This window comes from Vitis vinifera, chromosome 7 (genome assembly GCF_030704535.1).
Source record: "Vitis vinifera cultivar Pinot Noir 40024 chromosome 7, ASM3070453v1".
Taxonomy (NCBI): domain Eukaryota; kingdom Viridiplantae; phylum Streptophyta; class Magnoliopsida; order Vitales; family Vitaceae; genus Vitis; species Vitis vinifera.
In genome coordinates, this window is record NC_081811.1 from 19,865,969 (window position 1) to 19,879,136 (window position 13,168).

General features: G+C 35.7%; 1 protein-coding gene across 2 annotated transcripts in view; it reads left to right on the forward strand.

The window, feature by feature from the left end:
- The window catches only part of LOC100248257 (AUGMIN subunit 3), a 37,032-nt gene that overhangs the window by 19,110 nt on the left and 4,754 nt on the right, over window positions 1-13,168 (forward strand). The window contains exons 5-13 of one of the 2 annotated variants that reach the window (XM_059738246.1): window positions 314-380; window positions 1,022-1,125; window positions 2,621-2,705; window positions 3,368-3,425; window positions 6,951-7,082; window positions 8,706-8,775; window positions 10,547-10,604; window positions 10,809-10,864; window positions 12,119-12,271. In XM_059738246.1, the coding sequence (XP_059594229.1) occupies window positions 314-380; window positions 1,022-1,125; window positions 2,621-2,705; window positions 3,368-3,425; window positions 6,951-7,082; window positions 8,706-8,775; window positions 10,547-10,604; window positions 10,809-10,864; window positions 12,119-12,271 (783 nt within the window). The remainder of the gene's footprint in view (window positions 1-313; window positions 381-1,021; window positions 1,126-2,620; window positions 2,706-3,367; window positions 3,426-6,950; window positions 7,083-8,705; window positions 8,776-10,546; window positions 10,605-10,808; window positions 10,865-12,118; window positions 12,272-13,168) is intronic. The other variant, XM_059738247.1, reaches the window with a different exon arrangement.

The window sequence follows — 13,168 nt, forward strand, 5'->3', positions numbered from 1 at the left end:
AGACTGTAGTTATGGCCTGTTCAAGCATCTGGATGTAAGGTTCATGCATTATTTTGACTTTGTGTATGTTTTTCGTGTCATGGGAAAGTAAATCTATTATTCAATAAAATCAGCCTTGCATTGTGTGGCGAGAGTGGACTATCTAGGTTTCATTAATTTTGATCTGTGCATTTCTTTTCAAATTTTTTTTTTTTGATAACCGAGGAACCTTCCATGGCCAAGCCCTTAATTTTTTCTTTTCAGAGAATACTTAAAGCAATTTGTTTGTTGTTGACCTTTCAGAAACACTTTTGACATGTTTCTTGTGATTTAGATGAATGCAGTTCTTGGAAGAATTGCTTCTACAGCACAAGAGTTGGCTCATTATCATTCAGGGGATGGTATTGTATTCCTGTCTTTTCTGTGCCTTTTTGTGTATCTTTCTTTCCCAACTTGTCTAGTTTAATTGGTTGCTACGTTTTGAAATGACTAAATCTTGTGAAGCTGGTATAAATTTTTTAGTGTACTTTCCTTAATTCGCAAGTAGAGAAACAAAATTTGATCCAGTTTCTCCATCCTTTCAGAGCTAATGGGGTTTGACACGTTTCTAAAACAGGAGGAACTAGCTTAACCTCAGACCTTCCTGTTGCTTTAGGCTGCTGGAGCCTATCAACGTGCAACTGGAACTATTGTTATTTTTAATTTAAATGATTTTAATTTCTTCATTAGTTTCATTGAATTGGATTGCATTTGGTGGGTTTTGATCCCATAAATTGGGTGACATGGAGGTTTTCTACTTGATTATAAGCCAGCCAGTTTGAGTTACGGGAAACTTTACACCTCCATCAACTTGCCAGCTGTCCTGTATATATCTTTGTTTCAAACATTATGAAAACTTATGGTTGACCTTGTGTTTGGTGGTTACGAGATTGATTCATGTCCAGCAGAAAAAATGAATGTCAAACACAAATTTTCAACTAATTTTCCACTAGTTTATTATCATCACTCTCTAATGAGTTTTTGGCATTTATCATATGTGCAGAGGATGCCATCTACTTGGCGTACTCTGAGTTCCATTCATACTTGCTTGGGGATTCAGCTTGTATAAAGGAGCTAAACCAGTGGTTTGTTAAGCAATTGGACACGGTATGTTGATACAAACTCATTTTTGTTATATTTTTTATTTTTATTTTTGGTTTGGTAACTGCTAATTTTGTCATATCTTGTGATGTTGCATAATTGTAAGGTTTAGGCCTCCAATATGAGCATCCAGAAAAAAAGTATAACATTGCTTAATAAACTCACCAAACAGGAATTGCCAAAAACTCATCTTCTGCAACATGTTTTAGCTCATGTCAAATTGCAAATTATTAGGATCATGGATGCTTGGTAAGGATGCATGTATTCTCGTCTATGTTATGGACTGAAAAATGGAAGGAAACATGTGACAAAAGGGATGATTCTATTGGAGTTCCCTTCCAGTTTGGTTCATGTGATAGTGTTTTTCTAGTAGTTTCAGTCCCTCTCACTTTGCTCAATGTGGTGGGTCTGTGTACCAGACAAGCACTGATTTCAAAAGCTAGAACTCTTCTGCAGTTTTCTGTCTCTTGAAATGATAAGAAAGGCGGATCCTTTGGAACAATGTGATTGGTGATCAGGACTAAACATTAGTGGTGCTTGCTTGATTATTAATGATTGGATGACATGCAAAAGAACACTAAAAGCGGTCCTTTAATATTGTAAAAAGAATCTGATGGTATGCAGGTGTTGGGAAAAAAAATCAGAAGGGGTTATTAGAGATGAAGTTATTGGAGGGTGATATAAAGTTATCTTTTATTGAGAACAAGGAAAATAATTCCCTAAAAGTCTTTATCTGTAGAGAATTATTCACCTAGGGAAGTTTTCACAATTTCAGTCAATAGAGCTGAAAACATTTCATGTCTTTTCATTTTCATGGTACAACAATACTTGTAGGTAGAAATTTGATGCTTGATGCAGATTAAAATTCTGTAGATTGATTTTTTGTCTCTTGGAAGTTCTACCATGTATCTTGATTCTTGATGGCAGTTTTATGCATGGAGTGAAGTATCAAAATTACTGCTCCCAATATTGGAACTTCTGATTTGCTGTGCTGTTAACTATTTTTCTTTCCTTTGACAAGAAATGGAAATTTTATTAAATGAACAGGAGCAACCACACTAAAGGATGAAAGATATTATAGAACAGAAAGAGAAACTAACAACAATAGAAAAATGCAAGGCAGCACCCAACACAGACCCTGGGGATACTCTAGGAGGAGGGAAGTCATTTACAACATTAGTCTAAGAAATAGCTCCCCTCTGGGCCAGACCATCATCTTTCCTACTTTTCAGTTTCATGGACTTCTAGTTGATTCTTACTGCCTTTCATCTGATCACTTATTTTTTACAAATAATCTATTGACTTGTTTTTGTGTAGCATAAGGGCTTGTAAACATAATATATAGGGCCTAAGTAACCAAAAAAGAAAAGAAGTGCAAATACTTTATCTTGCTAACAGATGCTGTTGTGTATCATTTCCAAATCCCTGGATATATTTTGGATATTTCTTCATATCATGGAATTTGTGTCTTATTAATTATGATGGTATATCATGTAATCAGGGTCCTTTTAGATTAGTTGCTGAAGAGGGCAAAGCCAAATGTTCGTGGGTGAGTCTTGATGATATCTCAAATATCTTAGTACGAGGTATTCTTCTCTCCTATGTATTTGTTTAGGTTATCACCCCCTTTTGGAAAGTATTTTCCACTAAGTACTTTTTGACCATCTTTTTGTAACATGCATGATTAGTTTAAACCTTTAAAGATTTAATTTCACCTGATATCCATGTATCTATTTAGCTTTTAATATATAATTGTCTTTAATGGAACTTATTCTTTGTGCATTCATATAATGCAACTCTTTCGTTTTCTTATGGGAAATACTAAATTGAGAAATTTAGTGATAATCAAAGAGGAAATACAAGAAGAGCATTAAACTTTTCATTTTCCTAATTACTTTTTGAGCCATTGCTTCTATGTAAAAGTTGAGCAAAAAATTGTTGTCTTATGCTTTGACTGTTATAAACTAGACTGCTTGTTCATAACATTGTATATACAAACGTATATGGTATGTACATAATTTTGTTGGTATGACGTACATTGTGTTACTTAGCTATACGGCATGTAGCGCACTAAATAGTAGCAAGGGTTTGGCTTAATTTGAATTGTTTTTGCTATTCTGCAGATTTAGAAAAGACCTATCTTCAATGTGTAATTTATCTTATCGATATAATCAATATACACATTTTATAGTTGCATAGATATATAATATGGATAGTTTCTTACCTTATGTTCTTTTTTCCAATGCAGCAGATTTAGAGAAATCCCATCATCAACGTGTATCTGAATTGCAGCGGCTTCGCTCTATGTATGGATTCTTCTGCTTTTAGTGTTCTAAAAGTACCTGGTTCCTTTATGAAAAGACACTCTATTGATTGATTGGTTGGTATAACTGGTAATGGATATTAGGTTTTGGCAAAATATGGGCAAGAGGAATTTGGGTGGAGGACTAAAAAGGCAAATGGGGCGTTTGGTGTTGGGGTTTGGAAGGAGATCTTGAAAGAAGCTGATTGGTGTTGGGATAATATGTCTTTTAAGGTGGGAAAAGGCACCAGTATTAGGTTTTGGAAGGACCCTTGGTGTGGGGATGTGGAGCTGTCTTGGAGGTTCCCTCATCTCTTCAATGTGGCTGCCCAAAGGAACGCCACAGTGGGGGATATGTGGGACCAGAATTCTGGTCAAGGAGGTTGGAATCTAAGGTTCATTAGAGGCTTCAATGATTGGGAGTTGAACATGGTAGGCGATTTACTCCAAATTTTAAGGAGTCAAAGAATTACCTTGGAGGAGGACTCGGCTTTTTGGAAGGGAGGAAAAAATGGGAAGTTTGGCGTTAAGGAAGCGTATGATTTGACGATCAGCCCTAGTGTTTCCATGTTTCCTAAAAAGGGCATTTGGGTGGAGAACGTTCCTTCTAAGCTAGCGTTCTTTGCGTGGGAAGCTACGTGGGGGAGGGTTCTTACCTTTGATAGGCTTCAAAAGAGAGGATGGCAGCTTCCTAATTGTTGTTATTTATGTGGTAGTGATGAGGAAAATGTAAATCATCTACTTATTCACTGTACAGTGGCTAGAGTGTCGTGGGGGATTGTTCTTAGTTTGTTTGGTGCCCAGTGGGTCTTTCCAGAATCTGTAAAGGAGGTGGTTCTTAGCTGGAAGGGTTCTTTTGTGGGTAAAAAGAGGGAGAAAATTTGGAGATCCATTCCGTTATTTATTTTTTGGACGGTTTGGAAGGAGAGGAATAGATTAACATTCGGGGGGGGGGGGGGGGGAGTTAGCTATTCAGAAAGTTAAGAATTCTTTTGTTTGTAATGTGTGGGGGTGGGCAAAATTGTATAGTGGTGCGGAGCCTCGCTCCCTTATAGGTTTCTTGGAGTGGTTAGCCTCCAGTTAAGGGTTGGTGGGTTTTTTGTTCCTTTTGTTTTTTTGTTGTGAGGCCCTCGTCGCCTTGTATACTCCCTGTATGCTATGCGGCGTTTTGCCTTTTGCTAATATATGTGTTTACTTATCGAAAAAAAAAAATGGTAATGGATATTGGTGAGGTTAATTTCGTTGAATGATTTTTTCAGGTTTTAGATTGGGCATAGAAATTTTAGGTGGATTACTATATTCTTATATTTAGGAACTAAGGTAAGGTTGGTACTAGAATATATATTATGATTTGCTTCCATCAGAAAGCTACTTTTATAGTTGCCTGTAAAAAAAGGAAGATATCTTCAGACAAGCTGGATCAAAATTTTAGAAGGCAATAGTTGGCAGGATTTTCTTATGTTACAAAACTATGATTGTGGATCATTGCTATCGTATAATGCTTCTTTAACTTCTTCTCTTTCTCTCTCTCTCATGTTGTCCCTCTCTTTTAATTGGGTATGTATGGATAATTTAGAAGATTCAAAGGGACTTTTTGTGAGGTGGGGTTTCTTTAAAGAAAAAATCGCACTTGGTGAGTTGGGACATTGCTTGCTAGAAGAAGTGTAATGGAAGCCTTGGTATTAGGAAGCTATCAACCTTCACTGAGGCACTGCTAGGCAAACAGATTTGGAGGTTTGCCTCATAAAATGATTCCATTTGGAAGCAGGTTATTTTTGAGAAGTATGGGAAGGAGCGATTTTGGTGTTCCCGTGATAATAGGGGTTGTTTTGGCGTGGGGTTGTAGAAGGCTATTTAGAGATGTTGGGGAAATTTTGATAGTAGGTTATCATTCAGAGTGGGCAATGGCAGGATGATGAAATTTGGAAAGATAAAGGGTATATTGATTCTTCTCTAATAGAGTTGTTCCCGTCTTTGTGTCCAATAGCTTTGACAAAGCATGCTCGGGTTTTAGATGTCCAGGATCATCAGGGTGAGGGAGGACTCTATAACCCTTGCTTTTCAAGGAATCTGAATGATTGGGAGATGGAAAGGGTTGAGGCCTTCTTCTTGAGGTTGTAAGGAAGACTGAGAAGGGATGATGAAGACATAATGGAACAACCGAAATGTATGTGATGGAAGCTGAGAAATTTTTGAATAATTACATTTCTTTTGTTTGAATATCAGTAAAATAACTGTTAAAAGTTTTTTGGAAGGAAACAAGAAAAATCAGAACTCAAATGTTGGGGAAAAAAGGTAAACAAGTGGTGAAAACTCTTGTGAAGTGGAAAGGTTCCAAGCTTCAAAGTCCTTGCAGCAATAAGAGGAAAAAAAAAGTGTTAGCAATCATAAAAGGAAAAAGAAAAAAAGAATGAAGGTTGATAGATCCTTGAGAGAACTGAAAATGAAAATAACACTTCTCCTGGAAAAAAGAAAAAAAGGAAAAAGAAAGAACAAGCCAAAAAATCCCAACCACAGAGCAGGGCCAAACACAAACATCCCACTAAACTGCCCCAAAACACAATTATAACTGAGACGCTTATGGACGAAGAAAAAATCCCCAGTTTACTCTAGAGAATAAGAGGCTTTGTCTTAGCTGAACCGTCAGCTTCTTGATTAGTTGACCATAGCTTTTCCACAAAGAAGAACCCTAATCCTCCAAATACATTATCAATCTATCTCATCCATTGGTCTTATCTTGAAGGATCTGTCCTACCATATGATGTCTATGGTAAAGCAAACTGTAAGGTTCCAAACATTCATCGCAGTTGCCTTTGGCAAAGCCATCAAACAACACTTAAGTCTTGCCTTAATAATCTGCCAAGAGCAGTAGGATTGGATAATTCTTAAGAACCCTCCCCTGCGTTATTAGAAGAGATCTCTGATGCCCATTTGTTCTGGATTTTTCAAGAAGCACCAATCAAATTTGAGCTTAGTGCATTTAGTGGGCAGAGGTGCCCATTGTGCTTTATTGCAAAATCTTCTCCAGTAAGAAACATAACTTTAGTCCAGCAAGATGATGAAAGGAGTATCAGTAAACTCTCTAGGGCATGTTTGGCTTGTGAGCATCTTGGGCTAGAAATGAGTATTCCATCCTTAAGAATGGATCCTAGGAATGGGAATAGAATTTGATGATTGTGATTCCAAAATTTGGTTTAAGAAATTTCTGTCAAGTTACATTCCCATTCTATGGCTGGTTATTGCAAGAATGATATGAGAGTTAATGCAACTTTTTAACAATACCCTTGATGATTGGGATCTAAAGCTGTCAATTTTTTGTAATGAACTTAGCAACTGTTCTACACATTGGAGAAGTTTAAACCATGTCATTTCATTTCATTATTTGCTTTTTGATAGTGTGATTTGGTTAAAGTGACTTATTGTTCTGTTTATTTCTCGCTTTGACAAGAAATATATCTCTTGCTACTTTGTGGGTTCGGGGTGAATGTTAATGATTGTATGAGTTATAGGTTGTTCAATACTGTGACAGATTTGGAACTAGTGAAAGACAGTGGGTAGAAGCCCAAGTGGAGAACGCTAAGCAGCAAGCCATTCTCATGACACTTAAATCTCAAGTAACATCAGATGAAGCTCATATTCATCTTGACCTTCATTCTCTTAGGTATGAGTTTTCCATACCACTAGTCAAGTTCTGCTTTCTAGAAGCTTTAGCTTCTATTATTGATTCTGCTTCTTCTCCAGTATGTCTTATATGATATGTGACTTGAGCTTAAATGATATGCTTGTGAACTTTTCTGATAAAACTTGTATTCATGAAGTTCAATTAAAGATGAATTCTCTGCTACACTGCCAGATGACAATACAAAGTTTCTTTCTTCTATCGAAATTTGGTTCTCTCCATAGACATCCCTTGGTAAGGCAGTAGCAGAGGAAGTGACTTCATCAATACTGAAATGGTATCCTAGCCTCACTTTAAAGGAATGCCCATGGGTATCAACAATGTCTGGAAACATATTTGCTCATCTAGAATCAAATTTAAAAATCAACCTTATCAATGCCATGTAGAAAGAAAAGCCCTGCTATAATTATTCTCCTTGAAGACCCAATGGTCTTGCTATCATATCCGAATTACCTACTTTTTTGAAATGTTGGGAGACTAAACCAGAACTGTTCGCTTATTCTAGGGAGATTTTCTTAAAATACAAGAACATTATGTGATGAAATTATTGTGGGAGGTGGGCTTTGAGGATAATTTCTCATTTTTTATTATATTTGATATTAAAAAAGTGTACAATATGTATAGGCATCAACCACTTTACAAAGATATAAAACTAACAAACTGGTCTATCACACCTATAAATCAGCACCTAACAAAGATTACAAAATTATCTCCTTTTTTAAGTTCCAAGAAATCAGGAATTAGTCAACCCATCCAACTACTCAGAAAAGGAAAAAATAACAAATCCTGACAATTATCCAATAGAAAGTTTAGCATATTGTTTCATTATTCGAGATTGAACATATCTCACTTATTATTTATTTATTTATATTTCATCTTTATAAAATGTATTAAGCAATAAAAAGATTTATAAGAAGGATGCAAAGTTATTCAGAAAGAAAAGATACATGGACACTACAAAGCCAAAGAAAAGGTTCATGAACACTAGAGAACTGGAGAGATAAAATAGCTGCCTACATAAATCCACCCATGGATCCTGACCCAAAATAGAGGTGAAAGAATGGAGTACAGACTCTAGGGTTAACGGATCATTGAATTCCCCAACATAATTAACCATAAAGATGGACTCTCTATTGGGCAGTCTTTTCTGTTTCCTGATTTTCCTATCTAGTCTTCCAAGACATCAAAGGTTTCACATGATAATTATGTCAAATTGGTGACAACTTAACGGAAATGTATCTCCTTGTATATATTTGGGAAATGCTTAACTACATAACCTGTTGAAGCAACCTAGCCTTAGATGATGGAAGTTGTGTGAGCCCAGTAGTGATTTCATAGATCTTAAAACCTGAATGATTTACCAATGTTTAACCATATTTTAGCCACACCAAGCTCAAGAAATCAGCACACAACTCGTAAAGTAAAAAACTGGTCCAATAAGGCCCTAAATCTCACAGGTTTGCCATTGATCCCATCTCCTAAGAATAAAATGGTAATGAGGCAAAATGTATCGATGTTATTGAGGCTCTTACATTTGCAAAATATTTTCTATGTTTTGGCTATTGAATACATATTTTTATGTTGATTGTATTGGCTAATGTTCAGGAGAAAGCATTCTGAATTGGTGGGAGAATTATCAAATCTTTATCACAAAGAGGAGAAATTGTTATCAGAGGTTTGTATGTGTATCAAGTTCTAAATTTTCTCTAAGCTGCCTCCCTATATCTTTGGACCCATTTTGGTGCTGCTCTAGCTTCTAGCAATGTGCATTTTTCACAAGAGCCATGTAGGGAAGAGGTTGTTGTAGATAGATAATAGTATTTGGTTAGTACCTCTCTTATCTTAAGAGCCATTATTTTGTCCCCCATCGCCCACCCCCGGTCTCTTCTGTACTTCTGAAGAAATCATGGGCATGCATTTTTAAGTGAAACATCACAGCAATCATGTTTACATTTCAAGGAGTCGGATCATCACAACATGTTTTCAATAAAATAAAAAGCATCACAACCTGATCTTATGGATTCAACAAATCAAGTTAGTTCTTGTAATCAAAATCATGTATAATTCATCGTGTATCTTGCATTATCATTTGAGTAGTATCTTCATATTGTTGCAAACATGCAAACTATTTTAGTGCAACAGATGGGAGTAATATAATGTGTCATAGCCCTGTAGAGTTTCAAGTCAGCTTGAAAAGCATTTCTATCCAAGCTGCAAAAATATAGACATTCAACATGGTAACTATTTTGCTACCTGTGCTTGGTCTGATGTACTTATCATTTCAATCCAAGCTGCTAAACAAAGGCATTCCACATGGTAGCTATTTTGCTTCCTCTGTTTGATTTGATGTACTGGTTCATATTACAGTCATCAAAATACAACTCATCGAGCACTAGTTGAGGTTGGTGACATGACCATTTAGTGCTATGTAGGGTCATATTCTTCTAAATCATTGGCAATATAGTCATGAATAACTGCTGTATTTTTCCTTTAGAATATTCATTATATGTAATAATTAAATTAAAACAAAATTTATGGTTATAGTATCACTTTTTATATGGCAAGTATCTTGCCAATCTACTGGTTTTTAGAGAGATTGGATTATACTTCTCAAAAATGGGATCTGTTACCATAAATTGGGATATCTTGAACAATGTTTATGGCATGATTCATACTTGCATTTTAGATGTGAGTTTAGGAAGAGTCATAGATCACCAAATAAAGGTCACCATCATCAAGCACAAAAGGTCACACCAAGTAGAGGTGCATGATATAAAAACAACATATAGCAAAGAAATATTTTGAGAAATATCTAAAGCATATAGAACCCAAATTTTCTAGAATATTAGGTTACAATTTTCAGCTTTGTGAAAGGTTTAGTACTCACTCAATTTTTGTAGGATAAATTAGTCATAGTAATTAATAAGTTGTGAAGTTTTATTATGCTTTTATTTATATTTAAAAATTGTTACGGTAAGTTAGTAACCCTCATTAAAGTTGCTGGATATAACTTACAAGCAACCATCCCAATATTGAGCTGGCATCTGGATATCATGCACTTGCAGTTTGCTTGCATGTTTTGATGACTCTTACTAATGAACTTGTTAAGACATCATGAAATCACTGACCTATGGTAATAAACAATAGAGATAAACGCATAACCAGAGCCTCATAATTGAAATGTCTATAATTTTGAAGGTGCTATATTCGAATGCACTAAATTTTTTGAAACATGTTCTAACTGTTGATTGTTGTTTGGGTGCAAATAATTGAAACATAAGCTATTTTAGGGCAGTTATCAAAAAATGATTTAATCATTTTTTAAAATTTCCAAAAGGTCCTGTTGCTCTGATGTTGGACCATTACCGGTTTTGTTTAGGTTTTTGCTTGATAATCATTTCACTGTCAATATTTTTATGCTCTCTTTTTTTATTTCTTTTCCCCAGACTATTCCCAGCCTTTGTTGGGAGCTGGCTCAGCTTCAAGACACGTATATTTTGCAAGGTAATGAACATGCTTTGCCTGTTAAAAAAGTGAAAGAAGCAAGTTAATTTTTTATTTGATTATTTTTTTGGGTTATTATGATTTTCATTTCTGATCTTTTATGTGATTATGATTTCAATTTACATTTTTTAGTGTGTTATTGTAAATTTTCAATTAGAGGTTTTTGTAATTGAGTTATTATGATTTCCATTTCTGAACTTGTAGGTGATTATGATTTAAAGGTCATGCGACAAGAGTACTATATTAATCGACAGAAGACGGTAGGGATCTCTTCTTTATATTGTCATTTTTGGAACATTTATAATATTTGTACTTCAGAAAGATATTGATTAATGCAAAAACTATATTTATTGAAGAATTTTTTCAAGAATAGTTCTTTTTGGCTAGGAAATTCTTAGTTTTCAGTTGTGACTGCAGGTTAAGGCTTTCAGGCCTAGGTGAGCCCTAGGCTCATTGCGGGATCCCATATTTGCCTTTTGCAGTTGTTTGCCTGTGGAAAGAAAGGAAGTTTTTTGAAAATGCTATTATTTAGTGTCCAGAATAGAATTAAACTAGCAGCCTAGCAAAATTATTTAAAAAGATTAACAAATGCTTTTCTGAAACTGACTTCTGGGCAGTATACCCAAGCTCAATGCTTGTGTGGCACAAGGATTACAGAAAAAATCATGGTGGAATTGGACTGCCAGAATCATCCTATTGATTCAAAAGGAATCCTGAATCATGAACCCTCATAAAACCTTGATTGTGGCCAGTAGAAATCCACCTAACCATGAGTGCAAAATTCTCTGTATTTATGGAGAGATACTTCTGTTAACTGGTTCTACATTGCAGTCATGACTAGACATTAGGACTCACCTTTATCCAAAACCCTCCTAAGGAAATCAAGGAGTGCTTCAGAAATGATATAACTATGGTGCCATTAACCCCTGACTTTGTAGTTGGGTCTTTGTCCCCCTCTCAAATCAAAATAAAAAAGGGATATAAAATTCATCAAGCATTCTGAATGACTAGTTTTTCTCAGACAGAACATAGTGATTCTTCATAGAAGTTGGTGAAACCCTAGAGGGTCACCTTGAAATATTGGCAGCTTTAACATGTTAAGAAATTAGTTTGAAAGCCTGAAATAAATAAAAAATATTTAAAGTTTGAAAAAAAAAAAAAGGAAGAAAAGGAATGAAAGAATCACATTCAAGTTTAACCTGGGAAACCAACCTGAGCCCAACTTATTTGTAATTAGGTCAGTTTCTTGTTTCCCAAATTCAACTGGAACCTGAATTTGTTATATCTCATGAATATCACTTACAAATACTCTTTTCAAATAATTGGAACTTGGATTCTTTGTGCAAATTTTAAGGTGAAGATAATGTGGTGATTGGGCTGGAACTGTCAGGGCTATAGTTTGTTTCTAATGTCTAACAAATATCATCTTCTATTGTGCTGATACTACCAACTTGGTACTTTGAAGCTGCAGTCATTTATATCATGGAGTTCATATTCTTAATTCCTTTTGGCAGTTCATAAATCATCTGATTAACCAGCTTGCAAGGCATCAATTTCTAAAGATAGCTTGTCAGCTGGAAAAGAAGACCATGCTTGGAGCATATTCATTGCTTAAAGTTATTGAGTTAGAGCTGCAAGGTTACCTCTCTGCAACCAAAGGCCGTGTGGTATGTGATCACTTGGTTGTGTTGATAATTTTTTCATGTTCTGCGCTTTTTTTTTTTTGCTTTCTACCATGTATTACTGAAGAACAACTGCTTTTATGTGTGTGTGTTCAAAGCAAGAGGAATAGCATATATGGAAGAGAGAAAATATACCCAGGAGAAGATAAAAGGTAAAGATCAACACCATATCCACCACCATAGAGCCCCTAATTGAAGCACAGTCTGAAAATATCATGGGAGTGGGAAATCCCTGAAGAAGGAATGAAGGGCTAAAGCTCCTCCCTCTGAATTAGACTTCCAAGAAGACAAACAACCTACCTCATTGAGATGGGTGCTATCCTCCATAGCCAATGATCATATCTCTAGGGCTTTTTCCTACCCTTAGCTTCTCAAGAAAGAACTGCTGTTGAATCCCTCTCTACCAATATGGTTGGGAGACCTAAAGGTTTGGCTTTTCTAAGTCCTTCCAATAATGCAAGAATTGGCTTCTGCTAAGTAATTTCAACAGCAGTTCAGCTGGATCATCATTGATCATAATAATCTGCACTGGCTGGCTTCTGTTGTGTGATTTCAGACATGCAGATGACTGATGACATATCTAGGCATCCCCCTTGAAGGCAATCCTAAGGCTACTGAGTTGTAGGACTTGGTTGTGGATAAAATTTTCCAGATGACTTGATGTGGGGAATGGAGTTTATTTGTCCTTAACTGGTAGGTTCACTTTGTTCAGGCTTGTTTGATGCAAATTCTGACATACTCCTTTCCAATCTTCAAAATCACGATATTTGTAAGTTCCAAAATTGAGAAAATTTAGTGGGATTTCTTACTCTCTTTGTAGAGGGTAGGAGAAACTATATGATTGGACACAGTCAGGTTTCTAGTCCTTTAGGGGGTCATTAG